The 21,939-nt window shown below is 44.4% G+C and overlaps 1 protein-coding gene across 3 annotated transcripts in view; it reads right to left on the bottom strand.

Moving 5' to 3' along the window:
- ARMH3 (armadillo like helical domain containing 3) overlaps positions 1 to 21,939 on the bottom strand; it is a 128,719-nt gene that overhangs the window by 26,660 nt on the left and 80,120 nt on the right. For all 3 annotated transcript variants that reach the window (XM_037400592.1, XM_037400589.1, XM_037400593.1), the window contains one exon: positions 8,437 to 8,515. In XM_037400592.1, coding sequence (XP_037256489.1) covers positions 8,437 to 8,515 — 79 coding nt within the window. The remainder of the gene's footprint in view (positions 1 to 8,436; positions 8,516 to 21,939) is intronic.

The following is a 21,939-nucleotide window of genomic DNA, read 5'->3' as shown; positions in this document are numbered from 1 at the left end:
AGATGCAATCGGTCCATTAGTAGGACAGAAGCTCACTCATGCAATTACAAGTGAAAGAAGCACTCAAGAACTTCTCCACCTCTATGGCTTCTACACAGGAGAACCCGAACCCAGCACCTTCTGAGAAGTCAGGAAGTCCAAGAATAAGATTTCAACAGCGTTCTGTATGTGTCTTTACATCCAACTCAGAAACAAATGCAGCCTGCCAAATTACAACTGCTGAAGAAAACACACTTGGGAAACCAAGATGGGTTTTGTGCACAAATAAGCCTCAAGCGCAACATTTCATTACTGGGGTTCTCCACACAGTAAGACTTAATAGCAAAGTTTTCAACTCGGAGGTTAAGGCACATCGCAAGGGCTACTGGAAACATTAGATGTCAGTCTGCAAGAAACTACCCTGCTCTCCAAATGTTAAGGATATAGCAGCAGGTTTTTCATACTTATTCTCTTACTGCCAAAGGTCGTCCTAACTGACCTGTGTTTTCATGGAAGAAAAACGCTTCCTATTTTAAACTAACACTGATGTACCTGTGACACACCAATTAATATTGATGCAAGTGATGGTTGCTGGGTCACATCAGCTTATTTCAGAAATCCTACATACTTTCAGGAAACGGTCCAGGCCAATTCATCAGCTTCTTGTCTGGAAGACTAGAATGTACTTTCCCTGTTAGCAGTTCTTGCTGTGAAGCAGTTATTGATGGAGAACATATATCCATGGTTTGGCAAAAGTGAAAGAGGAACTCCTATGAACAGGTGCTCAGGTGAAAGCAAGCACAGGGCTATGAATTGCTACCCTTCCACAGGCCTATATTCATGCCAGCTATGAGGAAGATGCTGTTGCTGAAACAGCATGTGCTGCTAGCAATACGTAGCTCCCCAGGAGCTTATTTGTGCCTTAACTGAGCCATGGGGGAATCCAAGTGCCCTCTAAGGCAGTGGAATTGATTCATAGCTCCTAGGACTTGGCTGATGCAGAACCACCCTCCCCAGTTCCATCTCTCTGGACATCAATCCCCCCTGCACCACTTGCTGTCTTTGAATGACACACCTCAGCTCCCTGAGCAATCCCACTGCCTGCCTCTGATCTCCCATGAAGACAGGAAGAGTGACACACATCAGAGATGCCATCTTCTCTTCTACTAAAAGGTTTGCCTTTGAGCTCCCTACCACAGACAACAAATTTGAACTTACTGTCTTAACATCCAAATGCCAAGTGTTAGAGAGCCAAAACCCCAACTCTTCCAGCTGGCTGGAGCTCTGTTCAGGTGTGGCACCTTTAGGCTCAGCAGCATTTACTCTCCTGCTCTGGGAGGCATGGAGACTGCAAAGCTCAATTTGCTTCCCACTCTGAAATCAGAGCAATGACCCAATTTGTCACTTTTGGGAAACAGCTGCAGCTCCAGCTAGAGGATCCAGAGGAAGAAAGCAGAAAAACAATCTGTTCCAGCAGGATACTACAAGAGAGAAGGAAGAGTGGCAGTCTCTGAAGGCAGGAGTTTTATCCTAAAGAAGCCCCAGAATGAGCATGGCTGGCAGTCGGTGCAAAGCCTGTTCCCTTTTGTGCGAGAGGAGTTTGACTCCAGGAACGATTTCGCACAGCCACATCGCTGTCTGTAACTGGCACAGCAGGCTATAGTCTGTCTACTTTTAGGACTCCCAAGCAGAGCGATGACCGAGTGTAAGGAAGCTTAAGGTGGAGCTCAGGACCAGAGCAACAAGGTATACTGCTATAAATCCAGCTTTACAGAAGATAACGAAAGAAGTTTGCATGGTGTCTATACGCATTATGCACCTGGCAACAGCCGGCCTCTATTGTTCCTGTTTCACAGGGGATTAAAAAACCTTCCCAATCTGAAGTTTTACAAAATGCAAATTGAATTGTGCGTTCACACAAGCCAGCCATTGACAGCTCCTCCTTTAATCGTAGATGTGCAAAGTTGTAATTTAATCTTTATAAATGCAGACTGTTTTGATCATTCTGTTGCAATCCTCTGCGGAGCTTTCCCTGCCCTATACAGGCGCTTAACAATGACAGGAACCTGTAACACTGCTTTGCACTTCCACAGCAGCCTTGCCCAGCAGATCACACAGCACTTCAAATGCTGCCTGGCTTCCCAAGGGCTCCACACCAGCTGCCCTCTCACTCAGGAGGACACAGGGCTCAAGGTTTGCTCAAGGCAGCACAGCAACAGCTAGGAAGGAGGTCAGACGCTGGTGCACAGCCCCTTCCTCTAGCTACCCACAGCCCCTTTTCCAGGTTTAGTTAAGCACCATATATATAACAACTCTGCAAAGCATCCGAAGTGTTTTTTGAAACACACTCACCAGGGGCAAGGACAAACACTGGAACTAGATCAACATCAGCTTGTCTCCACAGCAAATGTACGGCTCTTGCTCAGCACACTCCCCGTAGGGAATCAGGCTTGGCTCATAACTCACATCCCCAGGTGTTGCTTCTGTAGCCCCAGCACAGAAACTTTTCTAGCTCCAGGAGACTTTACCCAGTAGCAGCCTGCAGAGAGTAACAGCTCCAGAAGGCAGTTCTAAACCAAGTCCCCAGCATTCAGCGGTCACCTGCACTACAGCAGTCTTCAGGCCCTTATCAGTCCTGTAGCACTACTGACAGCCAGGCAAGGCTATGAAAACAGCTGTGAGAATGGAAGGCAAGCCTTGCTTTGAAGTTTAATGGCCTTATTTTGTAACCAGTTTGTACTTTGAGGCAGTCCCAAATCTGCCCAAGAGGACAGCTCACAGAAGTGGCAGCAGCCAGGCATGCCTTAGCACTTGCAATGCACCAAAGGGTAGAAAGAGTCCTCTGCTCCGGGAGCAGCCAAGGTGATGCAGGGTCACACTGGCTGCTGCCTCCAAGAGGCACAGAGCAGGTGACTGCCACTAGTGGCAACAGGCAGGACGTCTGGGCACCTTTGTGTCAAACCTGAGAGGGAATTGAAGGATTTCTCCCATTTCTCGTTGGGGTTCCTGGGACTGGATTTGGAACAGGGTTACATCTCTCCAGCAGCAGATGTTTTTAAAAACAAAACCCTTCTTCTGTCCCTCTAACACTTACCGTACGTTGTTCCCCCTCCTCCAATGACACACAGTTTATTGTATTCTGCGTGTTAATAAAAGGCACTACACAGCACAAAGTCACTGCTCCAAAGCTCACCTCCAGAGTCAAATCTCCTTGTAGCAAAGCTGATCAAGTCCTTGAAGCCTCTTCAGACCCGTTCAGTCTGGCACACTGCGTAAAGCAGTCTGAGGCACTAGTAAATTGCAGGGATATTTCTCTGCTAAACAAAATAAACCAAAACCAAAAGAAGTAAAAAGGATAGATCTCTAACTTGCCCCACCCCCACCAGCTAGGCAAACCAGCAATTAGCCAACTCCAGATCCCAAAAGGATCTATATAAAAGACTTTTTATGTAGATCCTTTTAAACCTGGGATTCCAATTTCACCTAGTGCAGCTCAGCTTTTTCTATTTAAACAATAAAATCTGTTTTCAAGCCATTAATCATGAGTAGGTGTCAGTAATGAGACCATGAAATCCAGCATCCCTGCCTCATTTGCAAAGATGTGATGACTTTAAATTAGGGCTTTGCCTTGGTGACCCCTCAGCTGGAGTTTCACATTCCTCCTACTGCGAGCAATATGGCACTAGCAAGCTTGATACTTCCTACCCCAAAGCTCACTGCATTTCATTTCAGAAGTGAAGAAGCATTATGCCAAAGCCATTTTGAAGTATTTCTGGAGCCCTCACAACATGTTATATTCACATAAGAGATTAGGGGGAATTTTTTGTAGTAGTACCTAGCACTGACGGTATTCAGCATTTTAAAAATACCATACACATGCCAACAGGCTTTCAACGCCACTGCCAGCAGCGCTAAAAACCAACAAAGCATTTGGTAGCTGCCAGTAGTTTTGCTGTGGAAACCAGAACAAGTTGAATAAACAGTGACATCAATCGTTCAGAATTAGAATACTTTAGGGCATCTAAAGCCAACTGCACCCTTTTCTGACTTTCTGTGCAAGTCACTGGTGGAGCCTTCGTGAGCTGCACTTCAGGTTAGTTCCCTCAAAGCCCCACAAGGTAACAAAAGGGCATGGGGCTGGCAGGTCAGGGAGCAGCATTCAGCATCTGAGGTATGACCTCAAGAAAAGGGAAATGGCTTTGTGAGATTGCCTGAACAAACTGGATTGCAGCTACCTGAGTTATAAAGGTATAACAGTGTGGAACAACCCAAGTATTACACTCATTTGTCTCAATTTCAAAAGCGATACTGTTGTCCTGTTTTTCTATCACAATCTGTTCTGGCTCCCAGCACTTTTCACCTGCAGTTGCCAGACTAGTACACACAGTACAGGTGTTCGCAACAGTCTTTCACACTGAACTTCACCTCCAAACCAGAGCTACCTAGCATCCCTACTACACCTGGGAAGAAAGGGGCTTCTATTAGAAAAAGCACATGAATGTTCCTGACTAGCAAGCATCATCAGTCCTATGTCTGCCATCTCAATTTTAAGACCCTTAGGGCAGAAATCTGAGAGAGAACAAGTGCCAAAGAGAAAATGCGACCTTCACTGGCACAAGACTTGCTTGGCATGCAAGGCACCACAAGAATTTCCTGTTCAGAGGAGACTTCAGCAAAAGTACTGGGTTCCTCTCACTACAGCCTCTCTACAATAATTGTGTTATATCACCATCAGGCAGAGAGTTTGCCTTCTTACTAGCAGCTGCTCTTTCACATCCAGAAAAGGCAGATGTGAGACCCCATCCAGATCGTTCATGCCCTGTGTTCTCAGTCTTTCTGTTCTGTCTGCGTTTGCCCTTCTGGACCAACTTGTGTTCTGTTTACTCACTGCCTTGACCCTGTTCTCTGCAACTGCTTCCACTAGAAAACATGCCGGGAGCTTCTCCGATCAGATATGGCACAGAGAAAGTCTACTGCCTCCAATGTATTAGCTACAAGGCAGTCCAGTCATCTGGAAAGTACAGATAAGCCTATGAATTCATTTCACAGGCGGCTATTTTGCCCTTTGACTTGTGAAGGGACCAAACCATCTTTGAAGACGTGGGAATAATCACTTGCATGGAAGAGCTAAAACTACACTGGCAGTTAATGGCCAGCCCTATCTTTTCGACTGTGTAGCATCTTTCAGTTCCTTAAAGGACATGCAGGCAGGTGCCAAACACGTTGAGAGGCAGAATACCACAAAAACACAAATTAACACTGAAGTCAGGTTTAACGAATTAGCAAGTGAGGGAAGACGCCAGTAACTGGCTAAGACACTTCCTGTTTCATGGCGAGGAACTACAGCAAGGTCAAAATAGCTGACGACTAGGAAGGATTATGCATTTGCTTTGGCAAATAGACCCTCTGCAGAATGGCACTGGCCAGGATCACATGATGTTTATAGACTAAGATGACTCATCATCAAATCCCTGGCATCTGCTTGCCCCTTGGAATCTCCCACTCTTCACTCAAAAGAATATGGAAAGAAAAAGGTCGCTTCCCACTATTTCTGACCTAAACACTGGATAAACCCCACAACTGTCAGCAAAGCAGTACCATGAAGTCTTGCAAATAAGCCTGCCTACAGCACAGGTCTGGATATTCCCTGCAGTTTCTGGAGATCTTTAGGGCTGAAGATGTGCAGTGGTCTTAACAGTCTACCCTTAAAACAATCCCATGGCCATCAGTTTCAAGGGCCTACAAATCCCCTCAGCATATAATAACGTTGACATTAATGCTTATAAATAAAAAAGGAGAAAGCAATGAGATGACAGACTGAGAATGGTAATAAATGGACGTTAGTGATTAACAAGGTAATAAAGCTTTCAATAGGATTAGAAAAAGAAAAAGATAGAGCGAAATCTCTTTCAGCCGATTACTCAGCTACTTTTAAGGATATTAAAAATACAAAAATAAAATAATAAAAAAATCATCTAACACACGAACAGGGTGCCAGAATAGTCAGGGGGCAGCACAGTAAGTTTGACACAGGCTCAAGTAAGAGTCTGCAGGCTGATTAGGTTCAAGTGAATTGGAAGCAACTCGCAGCAGCTGGAAATCTCCCCTCAGATAGAGCTATGTCAAAGCCGTGCCCGCCTGATTAATAGGAGATGCTCAGATACCACAGAGAAGTATGAGCAGCCATATGAGAATCTGGCCAAAGGCTAGTATCTGGGAAGGAAATCTTGATTAAAAGAAAAGTTCGATTCTCAAAATTGTAAAAACAAATGTTCTCAATAAAGAAATACCAGTCTCCTGAAACTACTCAAACAACTCAGAGAATGACCACCCTCAAATGTAGTATCTGCCTGTGGATAAACAAGTTAAATGCAAGCATGAAATATTTCAATATGGTACACTTCAAAAACCAGGGCTATAAAGAAGGGTGTATTTTGTGTAGAAAATGTTTATGGAGAGAAGGGGAATTAAGTGAACACGCATGTAAAAACAAAAGGTACAGCTCAAAGAAAAAAAAAAACCACAACAAAGAGACACTGCAGCAGACAAAAAGCAAGATTGACTCCCCCCCACCCCGCCCCATGCTGAACAGCTAACACAGAATGAAAACAACAAATTCTGTTACCCCACAAAAGCCAGACCCTGGTCTTGATCTCTGGCATCCACCATTACCTCTCACGTACTTACCACATGGGACGGCTTCTGACAGAGGGGAAATCACAGTGCAACACACAGACCTGAGCTCACTGGCATAATTGAAAGTGGAGGCAAGAAGTCTCCATCCCTCTCCTCCTTGTGCAGTAAATTGCAGAGCTCTGACTAAACGCCCTCAAAGAGACCATACAGTCCCTCACCACAGTGACATCTCTGTCATTTCTTTGCAGTTCACCAGGGCCTATTATTGCTTTGCTTTGTTTGATGTTCTCCTTATGTTGAAGAGAAAGCATGAAGGGAGACAAGAAAAGAGACATCTAACTGTCTTTCAACTTCCTAATCATCTTTCTCAAAATGCTCCATGCATCAGCACTGATTTCATTATCTGCTTGCTCCTAGAGATTTTATTTAAAGAATAACACACACGGAAGAAAGGATTTAACCTGACCTCCCTGAACTGCTGGGGGATGAATACTACACAGACCTGACTGTGAAAAGCTCATCTCTTTCCTCAGACTAACCCAAAGACTACACAACATTCCCCTCTATCCAAGCCTCCAGTTTTAAATTGGGCTATCAAAGGCTTTTCTTTTTTAGGGGCCTGGGTTGATGGCAATCAGTGCATCCTCAATGAATGAGGACTGCTAACAGGAACCACCACCAAGCACAGCTGTAGGTACAGTGACTCTCTGAGGCAGAACAATGCAGAAAAAAAAAATAAATCAGTAAATTAAAACCAGTCATCTTCTATCCAGTTATATCAAGAAGAGAATGAAAAGCAGTAAGGTCCACACTTTTTCCCCCCACTGCACCAGTACAGCATTCAACCCGAGACTTTGGGGTGTGACATATTACAGATCAAGTAGGGTAATAAATGAAAAGGTTAGTAGGAAGTATGGAAGGGTATCAACAAGCAATAAGTAAAGATATGGACAGAAAGAGAAATGAGTTGCAGAGCAAGAGACGCTCAGGACCTTTTAATAGGCACGAGTGAGGGATCCCATCGAGTAGAAGGAGTGATCTAAGGTGACTCAAATGAGGTCTGGTCTAGACTGCATACAAAGTATTTTCTCTGGAAGGTCCAGAGATGTTGACACAGCTGTGTCTGGGATGATGCCCCCAGTTCACACAGCAGTTCCATATTTTGTCCACCACAGGCTCCTGCAGAGTCATTTACCTCTCCAAGAATGATGAACATATAATCCCAATATTTTATTTTGGGAAACAGGCCATCTCCTCCGTTCCTGAGACCACACACAGTAGCCTATTTTCAAAAAGCCATTTACACATTTATGCAATACAAGCAGGACATGAAGAGAGCATATCAGGCTAAATTAAGGAAGGGAAACCCAACCCTATCACCCTCTTCATTAAAAACCTTATCTTTTCAAAATCTAACACAACTGAAGTCAATTACACTAGAAAATTTCTACCAGCTGTTGCCTCAGTTCTCATCCCCCACTATCACAGAAAATCAAGCTAGCCCAACAATTCTCTGCCAAAAACTTCCTGCCCCATTCTAAACACCAGCACCCTCAACAGTCCCCAACCACACGTGCTGAAAATGCTGCCTATTTTCATTGTTTGTAACCATCTTTCAGCATTTGCTGGACCAAGATGCCTGTACGCAACGGTAAAATTGGCTAAGCCAAGGCTTCCTCTCACGCACATCTGAACACATCTGAACAAGAGTTCTGCTTTCACCCCACACACTGCTGCCACATCATCAGTGAGCACAACACACTCCTAAACACCTATATTCCAGAGGTCAATATGAAAGAGGTCATTGCACGCCTGGCTTACCTGATCCTCAGAGAGCTGTGATATGTGATTCACTGCAGCGTAAGACTCTATCTTCGGGTTGAAGTGATTGATGATGGCTCTGAAACAAAGGAGGGAAATTTTCAGAGGTCTCAGGAACAGCTTAGGAATGCAGCAGAAATTCACCACCAGCCTGACTCAGCGCAGGTGGAACCTGCAGGTGGAAAGAAATAGTTTCTCCCTCACCACTCTATTGCCTGCTCTGCCGAAGGCATGCTCCCTGCTGAGAGGCCAATGCAGATTCACTCACAGGCTCACTGGAAACTGCAGGCACAGGCACTGCCCTAAGCATGGGTGCGCTCGTCCCAGCAGGTACAGGGCTGTGCCCACCGCTCTGGCAGAGGGAATCGCTGCCTTGCTGGGAACAGGCTGCAAATTGCTCAGCGTTCCAGCAGACACAGCACACCTGGCCATTGCTGCCCCATCCTGCTCAGGAACTGCATCTCTTTATCCCTTCCAAAATCAGTATCACCCAACAGTTTGCTCTATGGAACTTTGCTGCCTGATGTGTTGAAGCTGACGTTTTATTGCTTTGGATCTCTGCTATGTTTAAAATGTTGTAGTTGTCCATCACTGCAGCCACTGCTTTAGCTTCTTCCCATGATGACTTTAGACCTCAGTCCCAATTTAGATCCCTAGAGGTAACTTAATGCCAGTGTCCCAAACACAGCAGCAGTAATGCTGATAACTCCTGCTTCTCTGCCTCATTTCTCTCACTGCCTGCACCAACATACCTCCCTTCCCTTCTAGGTGAATCTAGAGCAGGGGTGAGAAATCTAAAATTGAAAGTAAAACAGTAAATGGGGGGGGAAACTCCAACTGCAGCTGGAGTATTTCCTCTGGCTCTCCTCTGCTTGTCAGGTGCAGCTGAAAAGACAAATAGCAAGACAGTAAAGTCTCCCTGAGCTAGGGTTTGCAACTGGTCTAGTTGGGCTATTACTCACGAGACCCACTGCTGAGGTAAACGCTCATCACGGGAACAGCCCATGTCAGTGCTCAGCACAGATGCGTGCTGATGGTGCCTGGAGAGCACTTGCTCAGCCAAATTACACCGCAGCAGCAGTCAGGGCTTTCACTGTCATATTCATCAGCATGAAAATTCACTCCAGCTCCCTTTGTTGTACTCTAATGGGTTCCCTCCTCCCCACACCTCCCCCTGCAGAAGGGCTTTCAGCTGTTTTCTCCAGATCTCATCACAGCTAAGAGCTGTGCTGGGGTCCAGGAATAAACGCTATTCAGTAGTACCAATCAGAACTAGTAGAAAGAAAACCCACCTGGAAGCATCCTTACTTCTTTAAATACATAGATAAAGAAAAACAGTGTGCAAGGTGTAGGGAGTAGGAGAAGAGTGAAAAAAACCAAAACAACCACCACCACCAAAGAGAACTTGCAGATTCACTGCAACATCCCCAGCCACACACCTCACCAACACACCAGACTCTTCCCATTTTAATCCAACCAGAGAAGCAGCTCCTGTAAGTCACAATCACACTCTCCATTACACAGCTTCTCAAACACGGTGGCTTTCAAGTTGCATGTTTCATGCCTGGCTGGAGTTATATTTACACTCCTACAGGACATACTACAAGCTACTGAAAGAAAAGGGAACACAGACTTACAACTTCACTTCTGGCTTGACAGAAGGTTTGGCAGCTCAGAGGGGTTCAGTGCACTCACATGGTTCCAACATTTACCAGGGAACAGATTTAGCATTCATTTGTATCCACTGCTGTGAAGCACTTGAACATGGGCTGCCTGCTTACAAGTCCCTGCTCGGATCTGAGCTAGTGGAGCGGCACCTGCAATCACAGCTGGGATTCACCCAGGGAAAGCAGAACCAGCAACCAGCTGCTGCTGCAGCAAGAATCAACAGACATTAAGGAAGAGAAAAAATTCAAGTCTCCTTCCTCATTTCCCTAAAGGCAAATGGAGACAACTCCTCAGCAACCAGAAGACGACGTTCACCTGTTCAATTTAACTGAGCTCTTTCACTACAAATAATTCCTTCCCAACCCGACTCTCTACAGAGCTGTTTTCCTGAACCTGCAGCCAGCCTGGGGCAGAGAAGCATAAAGAGCTTGGATTGAACCCTGGCTCTGTGTAGCCAGCTCCTTACTGCCCAGCATAAGCTACACCAAGGCCAGGCTCTGCACATGGTACAGCTCCTCCTCACAGATCTGCTAAGAGAAATTCCATCACTACCCAGCCCAAGCTGCGATGCAGAAGCAGCACCTTTCTGCATCAGCTGCTCTGATATGCCTCTACTTCTCTTCCATCTCTCAAAATCCATCTTGTCCCTGGGTCATACTTTGAGGCAACTGGCCTCCTGGGCTACTGAGTAACAGCTGGAATTTGACTTTGCAAAGCTGTCACTCCACAGGCATTTGATCTTAGAGACAAGAAGGGACCCGAGCTTTTAAGCACAGTCTCCCCCTTATGGACGATAGAACAGCGGCTTTGCCATCATTAGTTCACACACCAGAATGTAACATCTGAGTCCTTGCAATGTTTTATTTTTACACTGTGATTGCCTTGATTATTGGGATATCAGCCAGTACCTTTGGGGAGAGGGAAGGGAGTGGTTAAATCACTTGGAAAAGATGTGTGATATGCTGTGCTCTTCCGAGAGCTTCATATCAATCATGAAAGAAAAAAAGAAAAAAATATAAATAAAAACCTTGTGTTTGGTATTTATGAAGCACTTGCATCTTTAGTGCGTTTGTAAAGCAAGGAAATGGTAAAGAGTCAACTGAAAGAACACTACAGCTCCCAACTAGCTGATAGTGTGTACACTTACCTATTTCTACACCACAAAGTCCCTCAGTGGGGCTGGCTATCATTTGTTATACAAGTTTCAGAGTGCTTTCGGGACACAATTCTCTACAGACTAAGAGATGTATGGAGAGATACCACTTCAGAAATGCTGCCGCCTCTGACAGACCCACAGTTCAGCAGTCAGCTGGCAAGAGGAGACTGTCACTGAACACGGGAAGGATGCTGAACAGGCAGAAAGTGAAACAGTGGTTCAGAAATTAAAAACTGGCTCCCAGCAGGTTGTCTTGAGGTTAATGGTCAATACTCAAAGGCAGGCCACAATTGATCTCCACATTCTTTATTCCTTAATCTCCCAGTGACAGTTATTTACAGACTAGCATACCAGTGCTCTCAGAAAAACACACATCTCCCAGGACCTCTTCATGCTCCTCTTCACAGAGCAAGCTACCCAGACACCATGATCCCAGAAGCCATGTAGAGACACATACGAACAAACCTGTATTTTCCTCGGGATGAACAACCTAGGACACTTGCATTTATGTATTTATGCATTTATTGCATATTTGTTGCATTTGTTTATTCCTTTGGGAAGAAGAGAATGATTGCAGGAAAAATACAAAGTTTCCACCCTCATTTAGGAACCTAAGTGCCAATGAATCATTTATTTGTACTAGCTGTATTAATCATGTTATTAGACAATAAAAACAGGTCCCTGCTGTAAAAGGTATTGTACAAATACAGAGCAGTGGAAAGCCTTTATCCCAGAGAGCTAATGATCTCAAATGCAAGGGAACAGGGAAAGCTCAGAGAACAGCGGTGGCAATAGAAAACCCGACAGTGCTGTTACTTACCGAGTGTCACAAAAGATTTCGGTTAGCAATAAACCAAGGACAGAAAGAATACTGAAGGAAGAAGTACAGAACTGGGAAAAAGGAGACTAAAGGGCAGACAGGATCAAGAAAAACAGAGGTGAAAAGACTGCAGAACAAAGATGATCGGAGTAACAGCAACTGACCCTAGCGTAGTCTGTCCCCTGTTAACTGGAAAACTCTTGACTGGTGGAAAGTTTCTACTTTGGCTGTTCTTGAGGCTGCAATAATTGGCCAGTCCTGAACTGACTGCTACTAGCCCCTTCCTCTCCCCAAAACACACAGGCTGAAGGGTGAGAAGCAGGGGTATCTCCATGCGGGCCCTATTAGTTGTTTGGTTTTTTCCCTAAAATGGGGACAACTCCACTGCAGCTCTCACCTTGAGCTATGGTGAGAGAAGGTATACCTTCAGGTGAGTTGCATTCCCCCCTTGCTGTCTTCACTGCAACAGGGCTTGCTTCTGCAGCAGCTGTAGTAGCTCTCCAGCCAGGAAGTAGCATTTAAAAAATTGTTTCTATAAAAATCTTTAAAAACTACCTAGAGGTACTCCTTGAATAACAGAAACAACCAGTGCCGTCCTTCAGAGAAGCTCAGAGTAAAAGTTCCGCAGATTCAGAGTCTGCTGACAGGAAAGGGTTCCTATGAAAACCAATATGGCATGCATAGAAGGAAAAGATTGAATAGATTCCTCAATTTAATTTGCTACTAGTTGTAACATCACATGTGAGAAGTGAAACGCATCAGCAACACTAAGCTACTGATCTCGTAATTCCTAGCATCTTCCAGCCCATGTGCACCCACCATGGCAAGGAACACCACCCTGCCAGCCTTAACTTCACAACAAGCTGGTCTGAGTCCAGTGTGCAGGGAAAGCAAAATCACTATGCTCAGGCTGGCAGCACTTCTTCAGCATGTTTTCTCTGACCTCCAAAATCTCCCCATCAAGTTATTGCAGATGAGCTGTCTAATACCAACTCTTGCTTGACAGCAGCTACATTTCCAGAGTCCCATAAGACAACACTGTCCTCTTGTCCTGAGTAGTGAAATTAAGCACTCTGGAGGTGCTGAAAGAGGGCTAAAGGAAGAACAAAAAGGTTGCAAAGCTTATTACAAAGATGGGAATGCTGAGCCATCATTCACTGCATGAACCTGGTCTTTGCGCCTACTTTACTGGTCTGGTATGCAGTGCCTGGCATAAAAACATTCTTGTGGATACACAAACATTTCTTGTACAATAAAAGCAGCACCACAAGCTCGCTTCCTCCTACATCCTGTTACAGTGGAGCAGATAAGCAGCAACATTTCGCTGGTAGTCCTTCACAGGAAACAAAGGGTGACTTTATACACACTTCATCTTCTCAGCTGAATGCTCATGCCTGTGCGGTGCACTGGGCAGCAGTGGGCACACCTCTGTCTTCATTGAGTAAAGCTGAATGCACGGCAAAGGCAGCCGGTTCACTTTCCCTTGGCAATAAAAACTGACAGTATCTTAGATGGATAAATACTCAGCACGCACTAAGTTTATAGTGCCACAAAGGCTAGGAACAGGCAGAAGCAGGAAAGGATGTAGCTGTAGTAAAGCAGCTTTATGAAGTGGAGTGTGATAAGACAAGAGACCTGAGGTACAGTGGTTATTGTTCAGGAACAGGAATCAATAAATTACCAGTTTCTCTGATTTGCCACGCTAGTTCCCTCTCCCTTTATAAAATGGGATTAAGAACAATCACCTCCACAAAGTGTTTTAAACCAACAAGGTGAAAAAACCTCAGAATGTTTTACTATGTGGTATGTTGGAAACTGCTCAAGCACAAGGCAGCAAGTAAATTACACATAACACAGAGACCAAAATGAACACAAACCACCTATCCCCTTCCCTCATTCATGCCATCACGATCGTGGCTGCTGGAGACCTGTGCAAACTCCCAGCCACAAGCCAGCCTTCCTGCAGCAAGCTGTGTCTCAGCAAGCTGCTGTTTGGGGCAAGGATCCTGCTGGCATTGCTCTCTTACGCACTTCCAGCACTCAAGACAATAAAACCCCATCTGTTCAGTGCCTGCAACAATTAGATTGAGTTACTCCGCATGTACAGCCCCACCTGGCAGGAGGTGAGAGGGTTTAGATTAATAACACATGTCCATGAGGCACTGCTATAAAGTACACATACCTGCCATACCTAAGCTGTGTGCATCAATTAAAAGCAAGCAAACCCCCTGGAATGGTGCACTAAATTCTTCCTTCTACCGTGGTTTAGCTCCAGTCTGTTAAATTTTTTCTGCTCCTACAGTTTAATGAGTACTGACATTAAGCTGAAAGTCCACAACTCACAGTGGGAGGCATCTTCCAGACACAATAATAAACTGCAGGGAAGAATCCAAGACAAAAGGATATTTTAGTCAAAAGCGCTTGCTTTACAGCTCACAGAAAATATCCGAGTCAGCACTGCTGCAATTTCACAGAAGATACAAGCGTGCTACACCTGTTCAGTTCTGCCATACTGAAACCTATTGATTGCGATGACAGGCTCCATGGCAGGGGGAGATACACGGTCTATTTATTTAATAAGGAAAGACAAAAGAGTGCACACACCCCAACTGAGCATCCCTCAATTTTTGGCATAGTTTTACCAAGGCTCACTCTGCAAGGGCAGCAGCAGAGGATGTGCTTTCTGATCCGCCATGCAGCTCCACAGTGCCTCTTTCCACTTGTTTGCTGGATACTAACCTGATACCATCACGGCTTGCAAGATATGCTGATTTTATCTTTATACATCATGTCCACCTTGTCTAGTGGAAGGTGTCCCTATCCATGGCAGCGGGGTTGGAAACAAATGATCTTTAGGGTCCCTTCCAACCCAAACCATTCTATGATTTAAGCCAAGCAAACCAAATACCTCCATGCTCACACTTAAATGACTTCTTGACTAAGTCAGTCCTAGTGGGTGAGCAATTAACTCTTTTGGGACAGTCGCACAACCTCACTGGACACTACAACTATGGAAATTTATCCACTCACATATTTTCACACAGCCAGTGATCACTGGAAACTAGTCTAGATGCATTTCTGTTCCCTTTTCACAATAAGTAGGTATCAAAATTCTTTAAGTATACATAACCGATGGCACTGCTAGTTGAAGTGATATGAATGACAAAGCAAAAAGTATCGCCTAGGCACTGGGAATGAAGCACCGGGCACCAACCTGATCTGTGTTTCCAGTCTTATGCTAATCTGTTATTGACTGTTCTAAAACAAATCTTAGACTTGGTAAGTAATACATTTCTCATCTCATTCACGTAATTTATGAGAGATCAAATGACATATTTTATGGCACATTTCATTGCTGTAAAACACCTGGCTACTAGTGAGAGTTTACTTTTACCAAAGTGAAAGCATTAAAAAAAACAACCCTCCATTACACCTCAATTCCAGAGAGCAGCAGTTATCCAATACCTGCTCACCTCTACCTACAAACAGAACTGGTGCTGTTTGACAGAATACGGAAACGTCACAGATGCAGAGTCTGCCCTCTGGGCTTGGGCTGCTGGGTGCTAGGAACCTGCAACTCAGCCTAAGACATTCAGGATGTGAGAGCTGACCGTGACATGCCAGTATATGGGATTTTGGGCACAATGGCTATGCTTCCACAGTTGTGTTACCAATTTTGAAATGTCAATCAGCTTCTAAAATGAGCAGCTCTCCTTAGCAGGTTTCTTAAAATGGGCTTTTAGAAGGTGCCTACTGCTCTAAGGCCATGGTCCTTGCCTCAATATCTGCACAGAGCCGTAACAAACAATATTAATATGGAAATATATTTTTCAGAGTCTAAACAACCCTTTCTGCAGCATGTGTTACCCAGTCCTCTTACCCCATATATATTCATTTGTCCAGACTAAGTTCTTCAAGATGTACCAAACAAGCAGAAACAGTCCACAGATCAAACAGGCTGTGGTCTTTCAGTATCTAAGCGCTCTTTGATGCAAACAGCACAATACTCCCTAGTAGCCAGGTGTTTTAGAACAATGAAACATATCATAAAAACACTGCCTCAACAGCAAGCACAGCCCTTCAGCTACGACCACTTTTAAGTCCCTCAAGTACAAGGCAACCTGCTCTCCAAAACAAACAACAATGTATCCAGAAGGTAAGGAAAAAAACAAAACAAGGGGGGGTGTGTGTACATAACCATTTGACAATGGCTTATCAGACAGGTTTGCAGAGTCACCCTCAGAAAAGAACTTCTGGCAAATATTATTCTCTGCAAGCACTGTAAGTGGGTCAGCATCTACCCATTGCTTCATAATTCACGTTAGACTGCCATCCAGGCCTCCTGAGACACAAGACATTGCAAAACCTCAAACAGGATCAAAACCTTAAATATTTTAAATTACTTTTATGCTCATTAGTATCTTAATTAGTATTTTATCACAGGATGTTTAAGGAAGCAGACAGTCCAGCTTCTTGTATGTTGCATTTAGTGCAGAATGCCGTATTGACTACACACATCAGCTTCCAAACATACCAAGCAGACAGTGAAATTTAAAAAGTTTATGAAGCATCCCACTGGGACCTTTTAAAGCTCTCTGAAAAAGGCAGTAAGTATGGCTGCTAGTCTAATTAACGTAGTGAACACTTGCCATCAGCCCCATATTATCTACAGTGTGCAGAAACAACTCTCATTACCCCATTTCATCAGGCATGAGCCAGCAGGTATCGCATGTGGCCCCGAACACCCTGTTTGCAGACAGTGGCAACAAGACAGCGACTTCTCTCTTTAGGTCACATAACACCTTATTCTACCGACTCACAGTAAAACCTGTGCCTGTGACAAAAGGCCCAGAGGGAAAGGCAGGCACTGAAGCATTAGTCTGGATTGAGCGAGTAAAGGGTTAGAACAATACAATCTAGTCGTGAAATAGCTGGATATCAAATGACATTAAGAGAGAGGGGAGAAGGAACATTGCCTAAGCAAGAACCAACTACGGTCCAATCTACTTCACAAAGGAAATGAAGCTGAGCGCCACAATGATATTTAATTAACTTAATTACACCAAGTGTCAGATATGGCTGTACCTGCAGAGCCACGAAGATTTGAAAGTGTTTACAATTTTAACCTTTCAGACACTACCAGCTACCATGGCGACCAAAACCCACTATTTACAGTCCAATCCTCTGAAAATAGAAGTTACTGCAAACCTCACAATATTTTCTTATCAGACAGGTGCAAATGAGAATCATATTTGTTGATAAATGCCTGATGGAAGCAACTAAAGCAATGCCTTGCCTTCCAAAATCCAGAACCAAGACTAAAGTACGGACTCTGATGACACCATCCCCACACCCCAAGTGAATACCACGTCCTCAATAAGGTGTCACCACACATCACTTGGGACAAGGTGAAGTTGGTTTTCAATGCCAAGGAAAGCTGTAGAGCCAAACAGCATTACAGTGGAATGAATGGTACTCTTGTTATGGTATTTGTTTCACGTCTGAAAGGCTGGAGGATCTGTAGTTGATTAAGATTCTGTTTTCCTGAGATAGTGTGCCTGGTTTCCAGACCAGTGGAGAGCTTCACCTCACCATAGATATCTAACTCCTTTGCTGTAAGTATTTAATGTGCACTCATCTTCTTTCTTATTTAATTCCCCTAACCAGACCTGCCTCCCTGAAAGCCAAACTCCCTCCATCCCCCTGTCTGCAGATCTCATGCTCTGCTCCCATTATCTAACGGGTGATGACCAAAAGCAAGTGATTTATTGGAGCTGAACAAGTTAACAACCGACTTAGTGACAACAGGCAAGTATTAAATCCATTGTGACTGCAGAGTAAAATGCCACACTTTAACGAGCCTGTGTGCATGGACTCACAGTTATCGGACAACAGTGGGGACTAAAGGAGAACTGGACATTAACTCATTGTTTGGGCTGTGATAAGTGGCAAATTTTTTAATTGCCTGCCTACACCAAGAGTTTTTCAGAAGCACTTCAGCAACGTTGGGTTGGGTTTTTTGTGTGTGTTTGCTTTTACTTTTATTTTGCACATCCTATCCTGCACCAGATTTCAGGCAGATGTGGACAAAACCCATTCAGGTGAATTGGCTGTTGAAGGACAAATGTTTGGGGACAAACTGTCCATCTCACACAGAGGAGTAGAAAATTATTTTTTTCTGAAACACCCACACTCCCCTCTCACCCATTATCATACCTGACATACATAGCTGTGCTCACCTCTCTGACAAAGCTTTGGTTTTGTAATTTATACCAACATTTATTTTTTCTGCTCTGTTCTTTGTATGGGTGTGACTGAAAGCAAGGCCAGTGAAGTGCATTTTCTATTTCAAAAGTGAAGTACGGTTCTCCAATCTAAAACAGTGGAGCACCAAACATTTTGAAGTTAATTGCTGATGTTTTCTTATCAACTTAAAGAAAAAGCCCAACTCTTACAGTGCTGTTATTGATATACCTTTTATGCTTTAAAAGTTTTAAAGTATTTTCCAAGGCTCTCACAAAAACACAAGGCAAAATCAGTTACGTGATATGAAACAGGTGGCAGAGGATCTGCAATGAATAAAAGAGGCCTGGACTTTTTGAAAAGCACTAAAGGTTTGCCTCTGCTTTTTCCTTGCAATAGCTAATACACAACTACACACGGGACAGGTCCATTGGTTCTAACAGGGCAGTAACTTTGGACAGTTCAAGCTAGTTTCTTTGCAAAGCTTAAGCTGCACAATTCTTAAACCCGCACCTCCAATTAAACCTTCCAGATCTTGGGCTAACCTGCGAGTTGTGCAACCCAGACAGTGTTTTATCACAGCCCTTCTCTTTAAACACAAAGCATCCATGGATTCAGTTGTCACTGACAAGGTTGTTAGACACTCAGCAGATGGGGAAGACCGCACAACTTCCCAGATTCAGCAACTACAGCTGGGGTCACATTAAAAAAATGTTACCTATAATCAAATGAAAATCCTGGAAAAAACAAGCAAACGATGTAAAGAGTCAAATGCGTTGTAGCTATTTGCAAAGTAACTAATACCAAAGAGGAAGTCACCACACTTGATTGAATTAATTTCTGTAAGCTCTGTTTGATTCAGAATTGCTCAAGCGAACACCGAAACAATCCAAGTATTTAAAAGCTGTTGAAATCTGGAATTGTCATTTTATCATTGCACTTGTATCGGCAAAAATGCAGCAATGACTACTTGTATTAAGATATTTGATTCTTCCTTTTTTAGCTCTTCCATTCAAAGACCGAAGGCAATGCTGCTTTCCTGCTCTACTGCTGCTGCAGGCTGAGTCCTATTTCTGAGCCACTACACCAGTCTTCTGCCTGCATGCAAGGGGCCAGGATCTTTTTTCCTGGTGTTGCTTGTGAACCAGCATTAGCAGTATGATCTCAGCACTAGACACATTTGAGGTAACAGTGCTGCCACACGTTATGAAGGGAAAGCTGCTCAATTTAAGCATTTTGTGACATATGGAAGAACGGGCATACCTTACAAAAAAAAGGCATTCAGCATATATACAGGTCACTATTGCAAAGCTTTAAACTGCCAATAATTATTGCACATTTCTGTGAGTGATACTGCAGATTCCCCCACATTTAAAGAGAAAAAAACCTTGCATTGCTTCTGTTACCTTGGCTAGTATTCATGCTGAGCATATGCATAGTTACTTAATATCGATAGGTGCACACTTCAAAGTTTCTGACAATTTAACACAGATCAAACACTGCTCTAGCCTAACTGATACAGCATTTATTGCCAGGTAAAACACTATAAAAATCTTGCTCCAAAAATACTAGTCAAACTTGAAACAGAAAACCTGTTAGTGCAACATAAAGCAATCAGGCTGTTTACTGTTCACCTACCAAACCCTGTTTTCCCTTCACCCACAATGCACTTGCTTAAGTCATCATTTTCCTGACTATATTTAAAAAGCATTCTTCGCCACCAGCTCTCCAGTGCTGTGTAAGTTAGCTTGCATAGCAAAATTTCCTCGCCTGCTGCAAGACTCCTAAAGGAATTAAACAATGGAAGTTAACAGAGAACTCTATTAAATAACAGGTCACATGATTACAAACCCATTCAGTATCAAAGGGATTAATTGCTGCTTTAACAGTTGTGGTGGGTTGACCCTGGCTGGATACAGGTGTCCACCAAAGCCGCTCCATCACTGCCCTCCTCAGCTGGACAGGGGATGGGAAATATAACGAAAGGCTCATGGGTGGAGGTAAGGACCTGGAGATCACTCAGCAATTATTTCACAGGCAAAACAGATTTGACTTGGGAAAATTAGTTTAATTTATTACCATTCAAATCAGAGTAGGACGAGGAAAAATAAAACCAAATCTTAAAAACACCTTCCCCCCCACACTTCTCCCTTCTTCCTGGGCTTAACTTTACTCCCAAGTTCCCTACCGCCTCCCCGGAGTAGCACGGGGGGACAGGGAATGGGTTGGGTCAGCCCATCACAGCTGTCCCTGCTGCTCCTTCCTCTGCAGGGGGAGGGTCCTCACACTCTGCTCCTGCTCCAGCGTGGGTCTCTCCCACAGGAGACAGTCCTCCACGAACTGCTCCAGCGTGAGTCCTTCCCACAGGCTGTGGTTCTTCACCCACTGCTCCAGTGTGGGTCCCCCCCATAGGGTGCTGTCCTTCAGGCCCAGCCAGCTCCAGCCTGGCCCCCCAGGAGCTGCTCACTGTGGGCTGCCACCAGGTCACAGCCCCTGTGGGCATCTACCTGCTCTGGTGTGGTGTCCTCCATGGGCTGCAGGTGGGGATCTGCTCCACCATGGACCTCCAGGGGGACGACGACAGATCTGCTCCCCCATCAACCTCCCCAGGCTTCAGGGGGGGATCTGCTCCACCACGGACCTCCACGGGCTGAGGGCACAGCCTGCCTCACTGTGGGCTCCACCACGGGCTGCTGGGGAACCCCTGCTCCAGCACCTGGAGCCCCTCTGGCCTCCTCCTGCACCGACCTGGGGGGGCTGCAGAGCTGTTGCTGTCACATATATTCTCACTCCTCTCCAGCTGCAGAGCAATATTTTTGCCTTCAATATGTTATCCCAGAAGACGCTACCACCATCGTTGATAGGCTCAGCCCTGGCCAGCGGTGGGTCATTGTTGGAGCCGGCTGGTGTTGGCTCCATCAGACACAGGGGAAGCTTCTTGCACCTCCTCACAGAAACCACCCCCATAGCCCCCCCTGCCACCAAAACCTTGACACCAAACGCAATACAAACACCAACATGTGCTAGCTGAGCAACACAGCAAAAGGGATATGGCTGTGCCATTTGATGCTAATAAGCAATGACACTTACCAGTTTGAGAGCACCACGGCTTGGCAACATGTTTACCATGCAAAAAAGAAAACTGCATAAACCACTTTCTGAAAAAAAACCCACACCACCAAAAAGCAAAAAACAAGGGAGAGGGGGGAAGAACCCTGAACGCTACTTAAAGGGCAGAGCTGTATTTGGCTTCACAGACATGCCACACTGTGATGCTCAAGAAGATATATGATCAAAATTAGAACAGAGTTGAAGATCCCTTTCTTATAAAGGATTTCAAATTTAGAAATCTGGCTTTGTTTCAAATTCCAAATAAAACTGTATGACCTTTAACCTCTCCATTAAAATTTCATATTTATCCTTAACTTGAATTGATCAAAAACTCTGGAAAAAATTCAAGATTTCAGTTCAATTTTGAAACAGATTATTTAGGAGAAAAATTGTAAAAAGAAAAATGAAAAAAAAATCATATGTGTTGAAAGCATCCAACTATTAAAAAAAAAATGCAGTGAGGATATTTCAAAATAAGAATTGGCAAATACTGAAAAGTGGTTTG

Source organism: Falco rusticolus, chromosome 9, assembly GCF_015220075.1.
Source record: "Falco rusticolus isolate bFalRus1 chromosome 9, bFalRus1.pri, whole genome shotgun sequence".
In the NCBI taxonomy this organism is placed as follows: Eukaryota; Metazoa; Chordata; class Aves; order Falconiformes; family Falconidae; genus Falco; species Falco rusticolus.
Note: the sequence above shows the minus strand (reverse complement) of the source record. Positions and strands in the feature narration are given on the sequence as shown.